The following is a 23,329-nucleotide window of genomic DNA, read 5'->3' on the forward strand; positions in this document are numbered from 1 at the left end:
GGAAGGCAGCAGCAGGAGCTTTACTGGGCTTGCAGCACCTCAGTACCATGCTTGAGTGGCTGGAACCAGCAATAGCAGCAGCACGGGCTGGGTCTTGGTGGCCCTCTGGATGAACCAAAACTAGTGTTTTGTAGGTGATCACTGGGAGAAGTTAGGGGGATGCAGTTGGCTTCAGAGGTCTGTCTGTCTTCACCTGGTAAGTCTGTGTCCAGCCACAAAAGTAGTGAGCTGTGGAGTGCAGGGGTGGTTCTGCACAGGGGAGAAATGCAGGAAAAATCACTCAGGAGTTGCAATTTATGATATTATCCAATACTAGCTAATGTAAATTTATCAACCCTTCAGGTACACTTAAATTCTAGATGTTAACTTGAACTAATTAGGATTTTACAAATTGGTGCTGCATTCCTGAGCTACAGGAGAAAGCAGGCAGTAAGCAGCCTGTAGAAAGTCTGTATATGCCAGTGAAGTCAGTACCTAATAGTTTCATACTTAATTTGCTGAGTTCATGTTTAGGTCATTGGAACTGTGCTGACACTGAGGAATTGTTCTGGTGTAATCTTATAACCAGAATTAAAAGGAAGCTTATTTGATCAGGGAAGACCATATGCCTCCACTTGACTAACAGATGACATAACAAAGTAAGCTCTTTAGTAGTGGCCACCGTTCTTATTTCAGCAGTTAACAGTGCCAAAGCCTTGCACCTTGTCCTCCCTTACTGTAATACTTAACACGAGGTAGTTGAGGGATCTTGGTTTCAGTAGCATCCCTCCTATTCCCCGATTTCTTAGCTAGCATACTTCTGTGCTGGAAGCTGTCACTCAAATACCTGACTTCTAGCATCACTCTGCATAACATCTAGAAGAGGCAGCATTGTATAGCGGTCATAGACCACTGTGCAAGGCAGTTCTTATGGAGTCTTAGCTTGGTCTTCTGACAGCACTTTCTACTCTTCTGTGCTGCACATGTCTGGTTTTGCCCAAGTTCTGACTGATCCCATCACTTGGCTTTTGCAGTAGCTAGTGTCTTAAGTTTGTTCTCTAGATTTCCACACCCCCAGCTCAAGCTTTTTGATTCAATTCACTCATGCTAGCCAACTGAAAACTTGCTAAAGCTTGTCTCCCTGGTTTCCTGGAAAATATTTTGGGCTCATTATACATAAGTCTGGTTATTCTTTCCAAGTCACTTTGCTCACTTTTACTCAGTTTTTGGCTGGGTACTTGTAACCGAGTATCAGGTGAAGTTGCTGTATTTTAAAGCTTCTGATCAGCTTTTTTGTTTTTCAACAGATTTTAGTTTGATTTGTCTTCAGGGACCTTTCTCAGTATCTAGATGTTGTCATTTCTCTTGAATTTCGTCAGATGATTCAGCTTTGTCTCTTTCCATGGAAATGTTCCCATTCCTAAGACAGTGATAATCCTTTTTCTGACTGTTACATTTTAGTAGATGGTTTCCCTGTCATGAAGTCAGTAATATTCTGGGTACTTACTAGGAATCTTTACTGTTCATGTAAAGCAATTCTTATTTATGATTTACTCTGCCTTCAGCTTGATTTATTTCAGCTGATGATCGTCAATTCCCTTCCAAGAGAAACTGAATTGCATATTTGAATGAACTAATTTGAATAAACATTAATCAGCAAGCGTGTCTCATCTGTAGAGCTGATCATACTGAAACCCATTTGTATCTAACAGGACTAAGACTGGTGTTAGGGCTGCTGCAGTATTTATCAAAAACTGAAACTCTTTGCTGCTTTCACAGAGGCTGTGAGGATTAGAGCCCTCTCCAGCAGGTTCAAGCACATCTATAAGTGGAACACTTCTGTGTGCTGCCTGCTCATTTCTGCACTCAGCTCCTGCCATTGTGTCTTCATGCTACCTTGCAGCTCTCAGCAGATTGTACTAGTGCAATAATTTTAACACATTGGCTCCCAAAGATCAGGTTTAAAATCACTTATCCCTTCCTCTTCTGTATCACAGTTATTAAAACAAGATCAGTTCTCTAGTCCTGTTCATCATACGTTGTTAAAATAATCCCCCCTTTCAGTCTTACTGTGCTGCCACATCCTCTGCTGTTGCACAGAAACTTGACTTTTCAGGTATCTTAATTTTATTAGATAGTTATATTAAATACACTAATCCTTTTCTGCGTCTTGGCCCTGTTGCTCACTGTCATGCATAATTTCACTGACGTGGTGGTACGGTGTTTTTCTGTTCAGGTTTTTGGATAGTGAGACCTCTTGGAGTAGTTTTCCCTGTGAATCTTTTCTGTCAGAAAATTTTCTAAAGTAAAATTGACAAGAAATAACTTAGTTTCATAATTCTTCCTTGCCTTTTACTTTAGGTGTTGACTTTACCCTTGACAAGAATAATAACTAAGAAACTTTATTTTAAAGCCATACTCAGTAGCTCAGCCTTTGATCTAGAGGCAGGTATTGCTTGACATCAAAAGTACCCTTGATCTCAGCAGGACTGACATACTGAAATGCCAGGAAGCCCACAGCAGCAGTTTTGAATACACACAAATGTATTGTGGCAAGATTAGAGCAAGTGTGTCAGTTATGTACCAGTGTAATAGGAATGCTCAAAAGAACTAGTCTGGAATTAAAACTTTAAAATAAATTTGGTATGATTAAGTAAATATTAACATAAATCTGACCTATTATTTCCTTACAGTGATTCATTTATACTCAAGCCTGAATTTATTGCTTAGGTTTTATAATACAAACATTGGAGAAAGCAGGAAGTGGAAAGGATCTTCCATAAGGCAGTTGCACTCCAGGGTTGTATGCCAGGATGAAGAATTTGACTGTGTTGTGCAGCTGGGCGCATAAAACTTACATGCAATGCCATAGGTTGCAGAGGAGCAGATCTGATCACTGCTGCCAGGCTTCTTTCAGTCAGCTGTGTTCTAGGAGGTGCTCAGCTTGAACAGTGATACTGGCGGTGATCCCTGAAAAGTTGATGCACATTTCAGGCTTCCTAAATTCATGCATTTTGCATGCGGTAGGAGAAGAAAAGTAAATTTGTCCTCATTGTTTGGGAGAGAGAATGTTAAAGAGCTTTTGCCACAAATATTGACTGCTTTAAATATGTAACAATTACCTTACATTTCTGGCTAAACGTGCAACTTCAAAAATCTAGTTGTTAATATCTTAGAACGTTTAACAGCTTTATAACTGTCTAATCATAGATGAAAAAGTTTTAAAATACTAGTTGCATTGTTTTCAGGTGTTCCCTAGGTAAATACTTCAATATTTCCCTAGATTACTATTTCAAATGGCTGGATAATACGTTGTGTTGGATTTGACGTAACTTAAGGGTTTTCACTGTGAAAGGATGGTTAGCATAACACAGAATGCTGTCTGACCTAGCCTTCAGATCATTTGGTTTTTTTTTTCTCCTCTAACAGTTAATCTGAAGTGCTATAAAGTCGTCAGCTTTGTATTTGAATAAAGAAAAAAAAAAAAAACAAACAACTGTATACTTTACCAGGGTCATAATAGATGTACTCTGAATTCAGCCTTCCAAGACAGGAGTACACAAATGTTTTAAATTTTTTTGTGCTTAGAAAAAATCAGCAGAAGGATTAAAAATAGCTTAAAGAGGTATTGAACTTAGCAGCAGATTTCAACATTGTTTGATCACTAATGCCCATTGAAGCCTTCTTTACTTCCAATGCTACTTAAGTCTTGTTTGGTTGGTTGGGGTTTTTTTCCTGCAAAACATTAATGTCATTTTGCACCTTCAAGTATACAAAACTTCTTTGCTTTAGGGCTCTGAAGTGTAGAAAACAATGCACCTGCAAGTCACAGGCTTGGCATCGGTTACCTATCAATTTAATCTCCTTCCAAAGATTTTTTTTTTTTTTAAACAATTTGGGAAAAGAAAAGCACTAAAACATCAAGAAGCTAGAGACCTGTATCATTCCTTTAAAACAGCAAATATGGTGCTGCCGGGAGGCAATAAACATTAAATAACCTGGGAAAGTCAGTCTGCATCCAGAAAATGGAGATTGAACAAGATCCCTTGTTTACAATGCAGCTGTATGAATGCAGAGGCTGTTGCAGTTGCTGCCTGTGTGATAGCCAGTTTAAGAGGGGTAGTTTCCTGTGTGCAGCATGTGAGTCGTCTGACTTGCTCTTACTGTTTTTGCAACTGATGTTTTGTCACCTGCTGTGGAGAACCTGAATTCCTATTTCTGCATCTCAAGTTGTGTGAGGTTACATGAATCTGACACAGATTTTTTGGCTGTCAAAAGTGGCACTGCTGCCCTTTCTCCTGCAATAATCTCCTTGTTTCTGTTCTCTGTGCTGGCAGTAGAGTTTGTGCTACTGGGGATCTAATGTTGCTGGAAGCAGAATCAACAGCAGTTGGTCGACTAGTTCATTGAGTGGCCACCCAAGCACCACTGTGACAGAGTGGATCATGTGGAGTGTAAGATGACAATCTCGTTTAATACCAATATACAAGGGAGTTAGCTTCCATGACTGCTCCCATCCTGCTAAAGAATCCTTAGAAAATAGAGGAGACATTTGCAGCCTTGTGTTTGTAAGACACTGGAAAGAGGCTGGACAAATGGCTAACTTTTTTCCTTTCTCTTCCCATCAGAATCTTAGAGCAGTAAGGGTGCTCATGGGTGTGTGAGGAGAGCATCTCTGGAAATTCCGAACGTGGTGTAGTCCAGACTAGCTACAGGTCATGCCTCTGAACTGTTCTCTACATGCCAGCAAGTTCAAAAAGTATGGTTCCTGATTGCCAGCATGGTCTCTGTGACAAACCTAAGAAAACATTGAATAGCTTCAGGACTCCAGTTCAGTGTCAATATGAATTCTTACTATTTTTTTTTAACTGGCTTCGCTGGTTTGCATAAGTTTAGAGGAAAGGTCTGTATGACAGAATGAGTTAAATCAAGCTTAACAATTTTGTAATAAGCACATTGCTTCCTTCCACTTTTGCTAACTGTTGAAGGCACCTAATTTGTCTCTAGTAGGTCTGTCAACTGTCTTGATAAGATTCACAAGCTACTAGGTAGCATGCTAAACTTGGGCTCAAGCTGGTGTTTTTTTTTTTTTTTTTTAAATCTTTTTGGAATTGCATTTGAGAGGCAACTGGGGAAGCAGGAAGGACATGTTTGTAGGCAGGACCTATTGGTATCCAGCAAAAGGAGTGCATGGAATACCCTCATTGCTCCAAAACGTTATAATCATCTTTCATTTCTTTAGAGTGCAAGTTGAATCTCTGGAAGATAACATAAGCTTTTGGTGGATCACTTCGGCATATTGCAAATAGATCTTGGAAAGGCTGTTGCTGCCTGAATATTATGAAATAGTACTCACAGGAGAAAAAAAATGCTCTTTTCTACTGTGAAGAACAATATTGTGGCTATCGGGTGACTGCTTTTTTTGCCAAGTAGCTGACTGTTACAGCAAAAAAACCTTCTGCCAAAGAAGAAGAGAAACTGGATTCCTTCCATAGCTAGAACTGAGCTGCCCCCATTTATTTAGATGTTCAGAAAACTCTTTAATTATTATCTCGTGCTTACTTTGAAAGAAATGCTTTTAATAAACTCACAGTTCTGACACATTGCTAAAATTACTTGGAAAAGGGTCTGTTTCATTTTCTAGGCATCTTAAATGAGCTTTTCCCCTGATGATACCAGGTGATGATTTCCAGCCAGCAGGACTTCAGTAACACATTTGACACCATTTCCCTGCAGCATTCTGCTGGAGAAGCTGGTGGCAGTTTAAAAACTGGCTGAATGGCTGAGCCCAGAGACTTGCGGTGAACGGAGTTAAATCCTGTTGGCAACCGGTCACAAGCGGTGTCCCTCAGGGCTCGGTTTGGGGACCAGTCTTGTCTAATATCCTTATCAAGGACCTCGATGAAGGGATTGAATGTAAATTTCTAAATTTGCAGATGACATGAAATTAGCAGACCAACACTCCCACTTAGAGGGTCTGAAGGCTCTGCAGAGGGATCTGGACAGGCTGGAGCAATGGACTGAGGTCAGTTGTGTGAGGTTTAACAAGGCCAAGTCCCGGGTCCTGCACTTGGGTCACAACAACCCCAGGCAACGCTCCAGGCTTGGGGAGGAGTGGCTGGAAAGCTGCCAGGTGGAAAAGGACCTGGGGGTGTTGGTGGACAGCAGACTGAACATGAGCCAGCAGTGTGCCCAGGTGGCCAAGAAGGCCGGTGGCATCCTGGCCTGTATCAGAAACAGTGTGACCAGCAGGAGCAGGGAGGTGATCGTGCCCCTGGACTCAGCACTGGTGAGACTGCGACTTGAGTCCTGTGTCCAGTTTTGGGCACCACAGGATAAGAAGGACATGGAGATGCTGGAGTGGGTCCAGAGAAGGGCAGTGAGGCTGGTGAGAGGGCTGGAAAACATGCCTTATGAGGAGCAGCTGAGGGAATAGGGGTTGTTTAATCTGTAGAAGAGGAGACTGAGAGGAGGCCTTATTGCTCTCTACAGCTATGTAAAAGGAGGTTGTAGTGAGGCTGGCATTGGTCTCTTCTCCCAAATTACTGATGATAGGATGACAGGAAATGGCCTCACATTGCACCAGGGGAGGTTTTGTTTGGATATTAGGAAGAGTTTCTTTACTGAGAGAGTGCTTAGACACTGGATCATGCTGTACAGGGAGGTGGTGGAGTCCCTGGAGGTGTTTCAAAAATGAGTAGATGTAGCACTTGGGGTTGTGGCCTAGTGGTTAGGGAGATGCTGGGATGAAGGTTGGGCTTGATGATCCTAGAGGTCCTTTCCAACCATAGTGATTCTATGATTCTGTGATGTCATATTATTGTAGCTGTGCAATAACTGGGCTTGACAGAACTGAGACTGAGCTAATGCTAATAAATTGGTCAGATCTTCAGGGCTGCATTTCACATTGTTTCAAAAATAAATGTCAGATGGCATTCACTTTGAGATAAGTCTCTTTGCTCTTACAGTTTGAGTTTTCTCATGACTGACTTCAGTGAGAGGCTTAAATACTGCCTTTGAAATGGAGCAGTCCTTACATGTTCTTCTGTAGGCTTCAGGGCGAGGTAGGCAGCTGCTGAAGTCAGCTTGCATGCAAACAGAGTAACTACATGCAAAAAGTTGTGTTAGGATGACCCTAAGGAGCTGTTTCAAGAGTAAGTTTTCAAGCGAGTTGTTTTCAAACAACTTGTTTCTTACTCAGGGAAGCAAACTTCTCTTCTAAGAACACTTCTAAGCATCCTGCAACTGGTCATGGTTAGCTTTCGTTCACCATACCGCATCTGCTGCTAACTTAGCTTCCTTTTTGAGCCCCAGAAGGAAAGATAAGAGGCACTTGCACAACAAAGTTAAATACAATTTCAGCCATTACCTATAGAAGTAAAAATGTAAGGGAAGTTGTAAGTAAAAATGGATCTGAAGTAGAAAGCTTCAGGCTTAATTTACTTGTATTTCTGGCACATGCTGAAGTATATTGAGCTTTTTTTATTAAGGTAAACCCAATCTTTGCTGCGTGTTCACAGCACACTTTAAGCTTGTCCTCTTCATGCAGGTCAGAGGTCAAGAGGTATGGTAAGACGTCTGTTCTTACTTGTAGTAGTCATAGTAAGGTGTAACTTAAAGGTAATAGGCAGCTTTGAGAAGTGCTGTGCTCCTTCAGTAATGGTAAAGGACAAAGCAGATTTGTTGAAACCTGACTCAACACTTAGTCCTTTGTCAGAAGCAGGTGGAGTCTGCCTTGGGCTGGAGAGCGTAGTGCTGCCTCCAGCACATCGCTCAGACTTTAGCTAGAGCTGCTGTCAGAGGCTGCACTGATACATGGCCTTCCTTTTCTCAGGTGAAGTGTGCATCTGAAAAACAAATCGTGCAGGTGTTTATTGAGGAAAGTTGAACTGTGAATGGGTGTAAAAGTTATTAGTGTTGCAGGGGGAGTCGTTATTCTCAAATTCCTTTAGGAAATAAACAAAAAAAAAAATATTCCAAAACCATGCATACATTCATATGTTCCTGGAATTTGCTGCAAACATTCTCACTGAGCATTGACTGTATTTATTATATTAATTGTTGGGGGCTTTTAATACTTAAGTTTAGAAAACTTTAATGGTGGAATATTGTTCTCATAATTAAGATGCTGGCTTTTTTATAGTATTAAGTAGAAATACATGTGTTTAATAGGATAGGTAACTTTATAACTTGCCTCGTGTTTAAGCTGTTGCTTCCTAGTACCACCTTCTTTACCTTACTGTTTGTTTCCCTTTTCAGTGACTTTGCTCCTAAGTAGTAGTTCCTTTGACAGATACCCTTCTACTTGAAGTAGCATGCTGACTTGTTACTACTTACTTCTTTATCACTTAAGCTTCACATCATTAATTGCAACAGAAATTGAATCAACACATTCTATATGCAGGCCTATGTAGAAAAGTAAGATTTTCTTTTAATTCTATTAATTGCTGATACTGTGTCTTACATGTATGCAACCAGTTCAAAAATATGTACTATCAGGAGATCCTCTTTGGTCTTTGTCTTGACAGAGGTTAAGATTACCATGCTGTCTTACTCAGCTTAATCCAAGAACTCAGTAATGAAACATGGTTCTTGAAACAGCTGTCAGAGTTTAGTTTTTAAATATCCTTGAAACTGAGAAAAAAATGATGACATATAAAAAGTAAAATAATTGCAATGTAAGCATGCTGCTCTGAATTGTCCAGGGACCTCTCATGGGCATAAGCACAGCTGTAATTTTGTGGCTGTAGTGGGTTGAGACTGGAATGTATAATTCTAGAAGAGGATTTTTTTTCTTTAAATTGCTATCTTTATAGTACAAATAGAAGTTATATTCTCTGTATATATAAAACAGATGTACAAATGAAATCAGCAAAGCGCTATTGGAGACTTTGTAATCGACATCTTGGTACAGTCTGTCTGAACTCAGTAACTCCATGTACCTGTGTTTTCAGCCCACCCACAGCTCCCCTCATCTCTTCTAAATCCGCTCCATCTCCCTTCAGGAGACTTAAAATATCTCGTCTCTTCTTCAGAAAACACTCTGTGAAAGAGTAAATCCTAATGCAGCGGTGGGTACAAAAAAACTGTAGCAGATTCACCACAACAGAATACTTGGCTACTGACTGCTGCTTCCTGCCTTCTCATGAGCCAGAAAATGATCCTTTGCTGCCCTCATCCTGTGCTGAGTAGCGGCGCACCAACAATACGTCAGCTTTAGTTTCTGCTCCTCTGCTTGGTCTGTATCAGGAGGGTCCATGTGGAAAGTGATAAAAAGTCCCATCTCTGTTATGGTTTATCAGCTTCTCTTAATCTGGTGCAAACAAGGGTGACTCAAGACCAAAAGCTTCAAATTTAAAATGTGTTCAAGTCTGCTAATTTAGATCAACCAAAGAAGGTTCTAGTAGGTCTGAACCAGCTTTCCAGTTGTTCATCCAGGCACGTCAGCAGATATATTTAATGTCCTTTTAAAAGGTAGATGACTGTATACCTGGAATCCTAAATCATTATTAAAATTATACTTTTAGTCAGAATTTAAGCCCATTTGGAGCCATAGTCTGTAGGGCACGTCTGGTTTTACTCTCACTGGGAGTTGTATAACCCTTTATATTGCAGTTTTAGCCATTTATATTATTCCTTCAGGATCAAAGTGCCTCTGTAACAACATCATTGACTTCTGCTTTTGTTTCCTAGGCTGTGAAGATATTATTGCTGAGAGCATCTCACTGGACACCTTAATTGCCATTCTGAAGTGGAGCTCTCAGCCGTACGGTTCCAAGTGGGTACATCGTCAAGCACTACATTTCCTCTGTGAGGAGTTTACCCAGGTCATGACTTCAGATGTCTTCTATGAGCTCAACAAGGACCACCTGCTCACAGCTATTCAGTCTGACTATTTACAGGTAACCTGCATGCAGAATACAGCTGGTCCTGCTTGAAGCAGGGCATGTTATACTATTACAAGAAACTCTTGTGAGTAGCTCATTTTAAATTGTAGGTAAGAGTGTGTTTTTATGCACACTGGGTGTTCCTTTTATAACACGTAAAAATGAAATTGAAGTAGTAATTAAGAAAACTATTTTGTTCTTTGTAGCACAACCCAAACTGGTGGTATATGCTATTGCTTAGAAGGCTCATAATAACTTAGAAATGGCTGCAAGTTATTTTAAGTGAAGCATTTCTGAACCTAACACTTGCCTTGCATGTTTAAGCGTTCTATAAAACTATGTGGTGGTAGTAGTTTTTCTGTAACAGTGTACATCTTAGTTGGGGGCAGTGGAAGCTAGTAAACTAGTTCATCATTCAGAAGGTTTTATTTTGGGGAGAGACATAAAAATACCTTTTCTGGAAAGAGCTGCAGAATTTTTTTTTTTTTTTGTGCCTTTCCTTCAGTGATTGCATGGTTTTAGTGCGAGACTATGTGGTGGTAGTAGTTTTTCTGTAACAGTGTACATCTTAGTTGGGGGCAGTGGAAGCTAGTAAACTAGTTCATCATTCAGAAGGTTTTATTTTGGGGAGAGACATAAAAATACCTTTTCTGGAAAGAGCTGCAGAATTTTTTTTTTTTTTTTGTGACTTTCCTTCAGTGATTGCATGGTATTAGTGGGAGGAAACCATACAGGCTAATAGAAAGCTTGTGGATTTTTGCTGCCATCTCTCTTCAGGGGAGATATCTTTATAGTGATGACCAGCCTTTTATAGTTTGTTAATTTTACCTGACCCAATCTTACTTTTTTTTTTTTTTTAAAGTATAAATACTAAGGATTATTTAAAGTTTTGTTTTTTTTTTTTTAAAGTTTGCTTTACTTCAAGCTCTTTGGGGATTACAGTAACAGTACGCTTTATCTTCCATGAGAATTTTTATTATAACTAAATTTCTTACGCTGGTTGCTAAGAAATTGCTTAGATAAGTTTGAATTTTTCAGAACATGACAAATGTTGAGTCGTTAGCACAGGTATATGTGTATGAACAAAGCAAAGTTGTGTTGTTTATAGTGTTAAATTGTGTTTATTTTATCCAACACAATAAAAGTGTTGGATTATAATTTAGCTGTTTTGATTATTTTCATAGGTTTCCAGTCTGTACAGATGCTGAATTTGTCATGTTGAACAAGAGATTCAAACACCCAGTGTCAGAACTTCCCCTTTTAATTAACTCCAGTCATTCAAATTTAACACCTTTTAAGTTTTCATGCTAGGCAAAATTCTTCCTTCTGTAGAATTTTTTTTTTTTTCCTTCTTCCTAGCGATTCAGTAAATGACATGAATCTAGAAAATCGTGGTGGTGATGTGCTAGGAATACTACCCAAAAATATTTGGAGGACAGCTGATCATAAAGCACAAATACAGTTGTGGGGTTTTTACAGCTGTAAAAGACCTATGCGATTTTTTAAAAATTACTTTTGGTATATCATTTAAATTAAGCATATATGGATGGCTGACTTTCTCTTTCTACCAGGCAAGTGAACAAGATATTCTTAAGTATCTGATTAAATGGGGAGAACACCAGCTGATGAAAAGAATAGCAGATCGAGGTGAGAATCCTTTAAATCACATAGTACTAAACCAAATACACAAAAATATGTGGAAGTTCTTTTTTGTGGGTAATCTATAACTTAAAGGAATTTAATATACTTTGTTCATAGTATGGTCAAAACTAAACAAATGCTCTTATTTTCTGAAGCTTTTGTTCTCTTAACAATGAAAACACAGGCATTTTGAGGGAGCAGGGATTGTTTAGCTTCAAGTAGAAAAGGCTTAGGGGGGAATCTCAGCCAAGTCTATAAATATCTAACATCAGGAAGCAAAGAAAATAGAGCCCCACACTCCTTGGCACCCAGGACAGGATGAGAGGCAATGAAGCATTAACTGAGCTGCAGGAAATTCTGTTTAAACAAACGGTGAAGATGGCCAGACACTGGAATAGGTAGCCCAGGTAAGTTACAGGGTCTCCATCCTTGGAGGTTTTCGAAACCCAACTGGACGTAGTCTAGGGCAGCCTGCTCTACCCTGCCTGGAAAGGTGGGAGGAGGGGGACAGTGTTTGTGGCTGGACCAGGATTCTAGAGGTCCTTTCAACCTCTATGATTGTCTGATTTTTAAGCCTGGTTGATTTCCTGTTGTCTCAGAATTATTTTTCTTTTAAAATCCCTCCTGCAGTATCTTGTACTTTTCTGTGCTCATGCAGGCTTCTCACAGCAGTCTTAGTTTACTGTGTAAGCTTTTCACTTCAGTTTGAGTACCTTTATCCTACAAAAATCTGTGGTAGGGAGGAACAAGACATCAAGTGGCATTAGTTTTTTTTCCTGATGTAGATGTAAATGTATTTTTATTATCTCGGATGCATATTTTTGCTATAGTGACAACTTCAAGAGGAATTTTATGTGTTGGAGTAGGTTAAATACGTATTTTCCAAATGACAAATGTAAGTAGCTTGTAGATCAGCCCCACCGTGAAGTGTCAATCAGATGGTACAGTGAGAGAAGCAGAGAGGGAAGACATGCCTGTGTGAAAACAGAGTTTTGCTGCTGTGGCTACTGTCTTTGGAGGGCTGGCCAGGTTTTTGAAATCCATTGTGACAGCTAGTGATACAGTTGCTTTGTCATGGATATATTGTATGAAATGCAACAAGAAGTCAGTTAAAAAAAGGTGCTTTCAGTGACCTGCTGAAGTATTAACCTCTTGTTTGCAAAACAAGATTTTGTGTTTGTCATAAGGGACATTGGAATGTATTGGAGTCTGCCCAGCAGTAAACAGACCTTGATGGGGGGGCCAGGGAGAAGTTCCTCATTTGGAGTTTGTGTAGCCTCTTGGTCTGTGGTGGTCATTAGGTAAACAGATAATTCCTTTTTACTGGGATCATCAGATAACATGATAAGCAAAAGTAAAAGTAAGAGCTATGCCAAATCCTGTCAGATTAGGCCCAAGAAGGACCAGAGTGTGTCATACATCGTCATCTCGCAGTCTCCAGGATGATACCCGCGCTTGGCACAAATATGCACCCTGTGCCCATGAGAGCATTGTGACTGGGCTTGAGACAGTTGTCACTCAGGTGGGATATACAAGGAGGCTGGAATAATTTATCCCAGTGGACTCCTCAGGCTTTCATCTGCCAGAAATAAATCTGGAAACTGCTGGGGAAAGGGAAGGTAGCTGTGGGGAAGAGTCCTTGGAGGAACTGCTAGCAGGGAGGTACAAATGTTTTCATAGCATAGCTTTTGGTAGAGCTTTTGTAAATGTTTATCCCAAATACTGGTTTTGTCTTTTCTCCCTGACTTATGCTTTGAAACTGAAGCTGTGCAAATGACCCATGCTCCTATAAACTGAACTTGTCTCTATGGATGCTTCATAGCAGATTTCAAGGCATGAAGTAGTTTTGTGAAATAATGCTGATAAGCACTGCAGATTTAAAATTAGAATTTTCTTTACAGGGCTTATAGGAAGTTAGAGAAATTTCTGCTTTCCTATTTAAACTTTTTGATGTTAGTATTTTTTATTCCTTCCCGTAGAGCCTAATTTACTCAGTGGTACTGCTCACAGTGTGAACAAAAGAGGGGTGAAGAGAAGAGATCTTGACATTGAGGAGCTGAGAGAGATCCTGTCTCCACTTTTACCTTTTGTCCGCATTGAGCACATCTTACCCATGAACAGTGAAGTACTGAGTGATGCAGTAAGTCAGTAGTCATAGAGATGGCATCTCTGGGTTCTTTGAACTTAAGATTCTACAATATTCAGGGGTTTGTGTTGTTTTTTTTTTTTTTTTTTTTTTTTTTTTTTTTACCTTTTTCAAGGATTAGCTCTTAAAATGTTATTGCTCAGAGTAATGTGTGTATAACTTTTTCTGGTTAACTTTTCTGTTCTTTAAAGAAGGCTAAAGAAAAATCAGTGGTTTAAGGATTCAATGTAAGGAATGCCTTTCTTGCATATTTTTTCCCATATTTATATTTAACACCCCATAAAACTCTTTCTTGATTCTTAAAGATGAAGAGAGGCCTTATTAGTACTCCTCCTTCAGACATGCTACCAACATCAGAAGGTGGAAAATCAAATGCCTGGCTACGGCAAAAAAATGCTGGAATATATGTGCGGCCAAGACTGTTCTCACCGTATGTGGAGGAGGCTAAGGTAATGATCATTAACAACATGACTGTGGTTAAGTTGGAGTCATCGGGGGGTTCTATAAACAGGCAAAGATTTTGGTATGTTTTGTCTCTCTGTGCATGTACTGGCCTAAAATACTAACATTTTCAATTTAACAAGATTTACAAGATTGATCATCAGGCTCAAGTGTCTAGAACTGGTCAGAAAAATTTCAACAAAATTTTTCTTTTGTCAAAATTGAAATGTTTGCGAGACAGATCTTGATGAAATTCCAGCGGAAACAAAGCAGCGTTCTGAGGGAAACCTCCCTGGTTTCCAGCCAGTTGGCCGGCCCAGCTCCTCGGCAGCCCTCCTGGCAGGCGGATGGCAAGGTGAGGCCTGAGAGTCCCAGTTTGCAGCTAATCAGCAACATTGGTGCCAGGTCTTTCAGGCTCCCCAGCTCCCACCAGAGCTGGGTGGAGAACAGCTATTCCACTCAGCAGAGGACTCTGATATTTCATCATCTTGTTTGAATCGGAACATATCCAAAATTCTTTCAATCCTCCGCAAAATGGAATAAATATCTCACGTCCCATTTGACTGAAGTCCTTGGTGTCCTGCTCAGGCAGTAGCTTCCCTGTTTAATATCTTGCATGAGGACTGTCAAACTGAAGGTCCTGCAGCATCTCTGATGGTGGTGTTTGGTGGCAGGGTGGCGATGGCTCCATGCGGGGCAGGAACGTGCTGTGTTCCGTTTGACAGAACGGGAGCCTGCTTGGTGGCTGACTAATGCCAGTACTTAAGGTGGCTCTGGCTTGAGTCAGGAGCCTGTGAGTGCCAGCACTGCAAGTGACTGCAGAACAGGAGGATTAGGTGAAGCTGTGAACATCCACATTGCCTCTAAACTTTGACTGCTACTGTGGTGAATTCTGAGCTTTTGCCCTGTGCCTAAGAAAGAAAATATTTTTCTAAGTGTCTGAGTTTCTGGCATACTCTTTGAGGGGAAAGGAGAAGTAAAACTGCTTTGCACTTTGGATGCAAAGGTTGGAGAGCACCAGGTGGCACTACAACAGCAAAGGAAGACTAGTCAGTTAAAATTTTATGTTTGTGTCTTGGGTTGTTAAAACTAACAAAAAAGTGTTAAAGAACATGGGATAAAAGCTTTGACTCTTTTAGTTTTCAAGTATATATGGTATTATCAGTACTTTAGTAGTAATCTTAAAGTGCTTTTTAAATTATTCTCCCCCACACCCCCATCAGGAAACCTACTTGTTTCTATTAGTTTCATACTATGCTGTTAATGTTTTTAAAAGCATCATTAGCTGTTTAACCTTAGGAGGACTCTCATACTGACTACCTGGTAATTATACTCGTATTCATAGTTTAATTATTGTGAACTGCAAAAAATTGCAGATGAGTGATTTCTGATGTATTTTTATTTTTACTCCCATGTTAGCCTCCTGTTTATTGAAATGAATCCATGTAACATTTAATGAGAATCTTAAAAGGGTATATAGAAAGCCCCTTCTGTTCTTTAAGACAGCTGAGAGGAACATATTTCATTTTCAGACTGGTGCCTTCTGCTCAATGGCACAGAGTTGAGGCCTGTAGGCAGTGATTGTCTGAGATGTTCTCCAGAGGTTCTGGCCTTGAGAAGGTTACTTCTAATCTGACATGTACAAAATAAACAAAACAACCTTCCCAAAATCCATTCACCTGCCTGCTCTAAGCTCTGAAACTCAACTCTGATCATGACTGGGAAGTGGCATAGAAGATGCTGTGGAGGAGCCCAGTGCAGTCTGGGAGCTGGACGAGTTGCGCTGTAGACGCTGCTGGCCTCGGGAGCGCGCGCGCGTGCCGCGGGTGTCTTCACCAGGGCTCTGTGCCTGTCGTTGCAGTCCGTGCTGGATGAGATGATGGTGGAGCAGACTGATCTCGTGCGTTTGCGGATGGTGCGGATGTCCAACGTCCCCGACACCCTCTACATGGTAAACAACGCGGTGCCGCAGTGCTGTCACATGATTACCCACCAGCAAGTCAGCACGAACCAGTCCAGCCCTCCCTCCGTCATAGCCAACGAGATCCCAGGTAAGGCTGCCACATCCCCTGCAGTGCTGCCTGCATGGGGGCCTGGGGCCAGGGAGAGGGAATGGCATCCATTGGATGAGATGATCTCCTCAGAGTAGTACTGCACCGCTTGGCATTCCTAACACCCAGTGGTAATCCCTTCTGCTTTGGTCAACACGGAAGACATTAACTGGTTTTGGACAACATAAGGAGTTAGAAAATAAGCCACTGGAGGGCATAGTATTTTAACCTCCTTCAGCTGAGCAAGTTTGCAGAGCTTTGGACTGTTAAACATACTGTAGAACACTTGGTAGAGCCTGGTTCTCTGTTTTCAGAATGGTTCTCAGTTTTCTGCAACCAGTTGTCCAAGATGGACAAGATCCAGAAGGATGGAAAATGACAGAATATTGGTTTCTTTTAAAAATAAAAAGTGGGTGGGCAGGGGAGGGTTATGACCATAACTTTGTCAGTCAGCTTAACTCAGTTTGTCAGAAAACTATTGGTAGTAGGCACTGAAAACACACTTTTTTTCAGTTTACCCAATCCATTTTAGCTTTGAAGTCAAACCAACTTCATTCTTTGTGTTTTTATAGGTGGAAGTAGATACAGCCTCCCTTGACTTCAGGATACTTGGTGTAACATTCCCCATAGGCAAGACAGGGAACACAGTCATAAAACTACTGTAATATATCTTGCAATTTATGTATTTGATCTTTTGGTGTCAAACTGTAGGAATGCATCCAGTGGGATTCCCAAAGAATCTAGCTCTTCCTACCTTTCCTCTGTCCTGTTAATACTCAGTGTGCAGAGAACACACTCACAAAACTTGCAGCTGATGACAAATTGGAAGGGTGAGGGGATATTTTGGAGGGCAGGATTAAATAGCTGAGTGACCGAGATTAAATTCAGTGAAGAAAGTGGGAAGCGTTGTGTTTATGTACGTGTAGTCAGCTCTGTGCATACAGGATGGCTGGGGGAAGCTCTGCAGAGAAAAGCCTCAAAATCAACATTATACAGCACCATGAAGAGCAACTGTCGTGCAGCAATACAAACCCAAATGTGTCAAAAGACATGTAAAAATTTGGTCTCAGAAGGAGTGTTTTCTTTAGCCCTTTAAGTCATCATCCTGGGTCAGGTCAAGGATTTGTCTGTCTAGTCTAGTATCCGTAGGATGGTTTTGATTTGTTTATTGTGATTTGGGAAGAGACTTGACAAAGTCTAAAAGGAACTTCTGAAAACTTCTGTTGTTTGATAAAAGTACTAATTGTTTAGAAACTTACAGCTGTGGCATCTCAGCAGTATGTTATAATACTTGGACTTTGCCCCCCAAAAGCATAAACATACCTGCCATGAACTGAATATGAAGTATACCAGCATTAGATGTGACTTTGAGAGCACTTTGCTCCATCTTAGTTTCCGAAGAGGCTGAGAAAGGAAACAAGTTCTCGGAAGCCTCCAATGTTTTTGCAAAAGTTCTTGTGTTCTGAAAAACTCTGTCACTGTTGGCAAATGTGAGACATCTTGTCCGACTGAAGCTCCACAACATCTTGATTCTGTACAATTTAGTATGTAGGGTTATTGCCAGCCCTTTGATTTCAGCATAGGTATGAACTCTGAGCCTGGCCAGTAGCTGGAACACAAGTATTGTGACCTGGTAACTGCCTGCTTTGCTCAGATCTGTGATTGAACAAAGGAACTGACTGTTTTGCCAATGCCTTGTACTAGGAAGGGTTGATGGAGCCAAATTAATCTGAGGAGATTCAGGCACATCCCTAACCTATAACTTATACAGCAGTCTGTCCCAAAGCATAGATGGAGCACAGGAAGTGCCTGAGGGAGAGCCAGGCACCATCACCTCCACACTCCTTAGGCCAGGCTCTTAAAACAGGGGTTCCTTTCCACCTGAGGTGTTCTCCATCTGTTGCCTGCGGCTCCCTGGTGCCTGCTAGCCCGAGGGCTATGTTTGTATAAGTGCCATTGGCAGCACCTCGCTGTGCTTCTTGCAGAACTACTGTAAAATGTGTTCAACCTCTGCTGAAAGCTGTTCTGCTTTGCAACTAAGTTCTGCAGGTGATTTGGTTTCCTGAGATGTTTTCCAGTTTCAGTTTGAATTAGAAGTCCCGCAACTGACTTCAGAGAGTTATTTTTTTTATATATACAACCTCTCTTCCATGTGTTTCACATGAATTAACAGTAAAAAAAGCAGAAACAAACAGGCTTGAGAAGATAGCACTTTAAGTGAAAAACTTATATCAGTATTATGCCTACTGATTTGGAGAACAGCCCTAAACTTCTCTAAAATCCTATTTTTTTCAGTGTGAGCAAAATGCTAACACTGGCTGTAGCTGATTGTAGCTAAACATCTGGCTACTAAACAAGGGCTTTTCAGAGCAGGAGGGTAGCGTGGGGGACTTACTTCCAAGCCTTGTAGACTGGATAGAATTGATTCTACCCAGGAGGGAGGAATATTTTGCACTACTTACACTTACTCTTCATGTACCATTGTAAACTTTGTGAAGCTTGGGCCAGTTGTAGTTGCATGGTGTTGGGTTTTCTACTCTGCAATGCAAATGTCTTTTCACATTGTTCTTGCTGTCTGATTTCATTTTTATGAGCTTTCTTTACGGACATCTGGTCATGGTAATATGTAACGCTTGTAAAGCTGGTAAAGGATCAGATAACAGGACCTAGGTATTCAGAGATACGGATTTGTCTTCTCTTATGATACACACTTTTTCTTGAGGACAGAAAATCCATAGAGAAATAACATTCGTTTATTAAACAGCAGCAAGAAATGGCATGAGAAAGTTTTGCAGCATGATAAATACTCCAAATTATATATAATTTCCTTTTGGAAAGGTTTTTTTTCTGTTGTTGTTTTGTTGGGTTTTTTGAATTGTTTCAATATGACTACATAAACCAACATAATTTTAACAGGTTTATGTTGGCTTACAATTTGTATAATCTTTTTTAGAGTGCTCTTTCTGTATTTACATACCAATGTTATGGTCTTATGATTATAGAATTCCACTAGCAGTATGAAGCATATGCCAAAAAAAATCATTGAATTCTTGGCCCATAGAATTCATGAGGGAACATTCAGATGTGATTTAAGATATCCTGCCCCCACCTCAAAGAATGAAATTCCTGCATCATAAGGGGTTTACAAAGAAGTAAAGTTTTATATTCTAGCAAAAACTGGAAAAAATGGTGTTGTATGATGTGTGCTATTCTTTGTGGCTTAATGATGCTCCAAGGAATGTGTGTAAGTCAACCTCTTCTTGGCAAAGAAAAAAGCCAGGTCAGCTTGATGTTAAACTTTCCTTCAGAATTAAATGTGACCATTGCAGTCAAATTTAGCGTTCAAAAAGTAATCTCGGTTTTTCGGCGATCCATTCCCCTTCACCCCTGCAGTTCCCAGCCTCCTGGTTGTCAGGGAGATGGTCAGGCGGCTGCAGGAGCTGCGGCACACGGAGCAGGTGCAGCGGGCGTACGCACTCAACTGCGGGGAGGGCGCCACCGTCAGCTACGAGATCCAGATCCGCGTCCTGCGGGAGTTCGGCCTCTCCGACGCTGCTGCCGAGCTTCTCCAGGTAGGAGAAGGTGCTCTCTGAGACCACAGGTGCTCCGATTTCATTCTGCTTTTGAATTGACTTGAGTGTGTAATATACAGTAAGAGAACCACTGTGTGTGTACACATGCAGGAGCAAAACTGCTTTGAAAGGCCTGCATAGCTTTAGAGCTGTTTCAGTGCAAATGACAGTGAGACTGTTGCATTTGATGTATGTGGCTCTTAAAAATGTGTCAGTGCAATGTATAAATACTTCGCTGGAGAGCTGTTGCCATTCAGGGTGCTCTTACTGCCATTGTTTTTTGGGGACAAAAGAAAAATTGCCAAAGAGGCAGTTGATCAGAATAGTCAAGCCATAACTAGAAATCTAGATTATGCTTTGTTTTTGAGAGGAGAGAAAGTCCTGACTAATACAACAGATCAGCATATTGCATAGCAGGGTTCGGAAATTGGAAATCCCACTTCTGTTTGCACACAGCTGTTAAATGCAGTTGTTGGTCAGCGTGCTCACACAGTGGATCTGATGCTTCTTGCCTTCTTAAAAAAAAATAAAATCTTTATTCTGTGGTAGCTGTGATCACCTCGAACGTTGGGGAGGTTTTAGGTGACACAATCAGCCTGTTACAACGCTAGCAGATTGCTAGTTCCAGCACGTGTTATTTTAGAAGATTTTTGTACTTTGGTTACACGCTGGGTGTTTTGCTTTGCAGAATCCTCACAAGTTCTTTCCGGATGAGCGATTTGGGGACGAGAGCCCACTCCTGACAATGAGGCAGTCTGGGCGATGCCGCGTTAACAGCACTCCCACTGCAGAAACCATGTTTACAGAACTGGACTCTTTTGTGGCCTTCCATCCACCATTGCCCCCTCCTCCACCTCCATACCACCCACCAGCAACTCCGATTCATAACCAGTTCAAAGTGGGCTGGAAACAAAGGGTGCCAAACCAACATCCATCCCGCTCCTTCTCTTACCCGTGCAACCACGCGCTGTTCCACTCCCGAGCCGCTCCCAAGGCTGTGCCGCCCGGCTACTTGCCTGCTGTTAAGGCAGCACCTCCTGATTGCACTAACACTACAGCTCTGGGGAGGCAAACGGTGGCTGCCGCAGCAGCAGTGATGGCAGCTGAGAAGCAAGTAGTAAGTATTTGGGTTTCTCCTCCTCATCTCTAGCCACTCAAAGTAGCTTAGAGAGGAACTGGATAGAATTCTAAGGATGACGTGCCTTGGCTTTGTTAAAAAAGCATCTTTGTTAGAAGAGTTTTCTGCCAAAGTGTCTGTCAGCGTACTGCATCCCAAAGGCATGCCCTAGAGAATGAATGTTCCAGGGGCAGGAATGTTTTGAAGGAGCAGGTAGGACTCACAAGTCTTCTAAAATAGTACAGCTTGCTCTACATTAAAAATAAGGATACGTCAACTTCAGCAGTAGACTGTATGCTCTAATTCACAGGTAGGAGTAGTGATGATCTTCTGCCCATTCACGTGTAGGTAGTCCTGAACTGAACAGCTGTGTATAAAGGGAACCTGTGGAGAATGTGAAGGGCTTAGAGCTGTGAAAAAGATCTTTAAAATGAATAGGCAAGCAGAAATTGGTAATTGCAAATTACAAAGATGTTTGTTACAGCGTTTAGCTGCTGAACTACAGTGTGATGCAGTGGAAACAATGAAGTATAATATACTGGTCAAAGACTTTTTCTGAAGTACATAAAACGTTAAATAAAGAATTTAGTAATTTATTTCTGCTGAGAAAAGTGTTTCGGTGCCCAGTTATGTCATACTGAAAACCTGTTCTTCAGGTGCAGATTTGATCTGGAGTTCTGAATAGAAACATGGATTTTAATTGTCCTAAATATATTGCACTCCTCTTTATATTTTAGGTTAAATATTTAACTTCAAATTAGAATGGTTTGCTGTTGTTCAAGGGTGTGTTTTGTAGCATATCTCTCTCGATCAATACTGACTTCACTAAGGAAAGTGTAATCGTGACCTTTTTTGCATTAGAAATGTTTCTGCTAGAATGTTTCTATGAAAAATGCAAAGAGAAGCATAGACTTAAGATGGGTGATTATTTTTATTTTTTGTTCTGTATTCTTTCTGCAATCTGTGAGTTACTAGTAATCAAAGATGTATTGGGTCTGGCTAAGCTGATTTTCCATTGCAGCTCTCATAGTGCAGGGGTTTTGTGTTGGGAGCTAGAAGGGTGTTGATAACACTAACGTTGTGACTGCCACTGTGCAGTGCTCGCACAGCACCATGGCTCTTTAGTAATGATTACTAAAATTGCTTTCACTAGAAATGATAGATAAAAGTAGGAATTTTAACTCTTCTGTCTGGAAGACTGATATACAATCCTGCAAGGAGACAAGTGTATGGTTATAGGTGAGAAGAAAGCAACGTGACAACTTCTGTGCTTTGTGATAGTGCTGGAATTGATGTTCCCCCCAAAGCCACACCCGTGTGCCTGCAGTTAAGATACCTTAAAATAGGAAATGCAAGCAGGAGAGTTGCATCTATAGTGACAAATACGTGGTGGTTTCCCTGCACTGGAGCTCTGTGCTGTGACAAACCATTTGTTAAGTTCTGTCCTGAGCACCTTGTTTAGTTTGATAATTGCAAGTGACTTATAGCAGACTTCCCTTTTCAGAGTGTAACAGTAAATTATCATTTACTGCATGTTCAAGACAAAATGTGTTTGAGAAGGAACTACTATTGTGGCACAACAGCTTCACAAAAGAAAAGTCTTCTCTTGAGCCAGAAGGAAGGTGAAGGTTGGAGGATATACATGTTCTTTAAGCAGTGTAGGAAACTTGCAGGCTGAGGCGAGTCTAGGCAAAGGTAGATTTAGGAAAATGCTGTTTTGCATTACAGTGACCATCCTAAATACAGTTTGTGTTTCGTTTTGATTTTGTTTCCATGAACCAATTTCTTTTCTTTTCCAGTGTACTCAGCCCTTGCTAAATGAACTGATGCCAGATATTGCAATGGGTGTGTCAGCAATGTCTTTAAAAGACAGAAGATTACCAGAGCTCACGGTTGACACAGAATTAAGCCAGACGGTTGCAGAAGTAGGGCCTGGTCCACCCCAGCACATTTCATGTATTCAGAACAGACACATGCCCACTTCTCGAAAGAAACATGCAATAGAGCAAAAAATAGATGCTCGAGAAAATCAACAGGAATATCCTGACTTCTATGACTTCTCTAATGCTGCATGCAGACCTTCTACTCCGGCACCTAACAGGCACAGTCCTTCGCCTTCCCAAGGCATATATTTTGGCCCAGATTTGTATAGCCACAATAAGGCATCACCAAGTGGCTTAAAGTCGGCCTATCTACCTTCCCAGGTGTCTCCTAAAAAGCCGGAAGATTCTAGGAGGGAATACCTGCTCTCCCAAGATGGGCATCAACACAGACAAAAAAATGAGCCAATACACCTCGATGTCTTAGAGCAACCTCCCCAGCGACTGGACCTGGCGTTGGCTACCCAGGAACACGCCGGTCACGGCCCGGTCCCCATCAGGGGGAGAGCCAAAATGGAGGCGGATCTGACGTGCGGGCTGAGCTCCGGCAGAGCCCCGCTCCCCGCGCACGGCCCGGAGGCCCAGGAGGAGAGGCCCGGGAGGCGGCCGCCCGAC

General features: G+C 41.2%; 1 protein-coding gene across 1 annotated transcript in view; it reads left to right on the forward strand.

Annotated features, from left to right (window-relative positions):
• BTBD7 (BTB (POZ) domain containing 7) overlaps positions 1-23,316 on the forward strand; it is a gene marked incomplete at its 3' end in the record, with an annotated part of 31,106 nt that extends 7,790 nt beyond the window's left edge. Inside the window, exons 3-10 of the mRNA XM_008936557.1 lie at positions 9,673-9,881; positions 11,438-11,513; positions 13,487-13,647; positions 13,959-14,102; positions 15,956-16,145; positions 19,539-19,717; positions 20,406-20,834; positions 22,634-23,316. Of these exons, the coding sequence (XP_008934805.1) occupies positions 9,673-9,881; positions 11,438-11,513; positions 13,487-13,647; positions 13,959-14,102; positions 15,956-16,145; positions 19,539-19,717; positions 20,406-20,834; positions 22,634-23,316 (2,071 nt within the window). The remainder of the gene's footprint in view (positions 1-9,672; positions 9,882-11,437; positions 11,514-13,486; positions 13,648-13,958; positions 14,103-15,955; positions 16,146-19,538; positions 19,718-20,405; positions 20,835-22,633) is intronic.
• Positions 23,317-23,329: the final 13 nt, after the last annotated feature.

This window comes from Merops nubicus, unplaced genomic scaffold (genome assembly GCF_000691845.1).
Source record: "Merops nubicus isolate BGI_N331 unplaced genomic scaffold, ASM69184v1 scaffold12413, whole genome shotgun sequence".
Taxonomy (NCBI): Eukaryota; Metazoa; Chordata; class Aves; order Coraciiformes; family Meropidae; genus Merops; species Merops nubicus.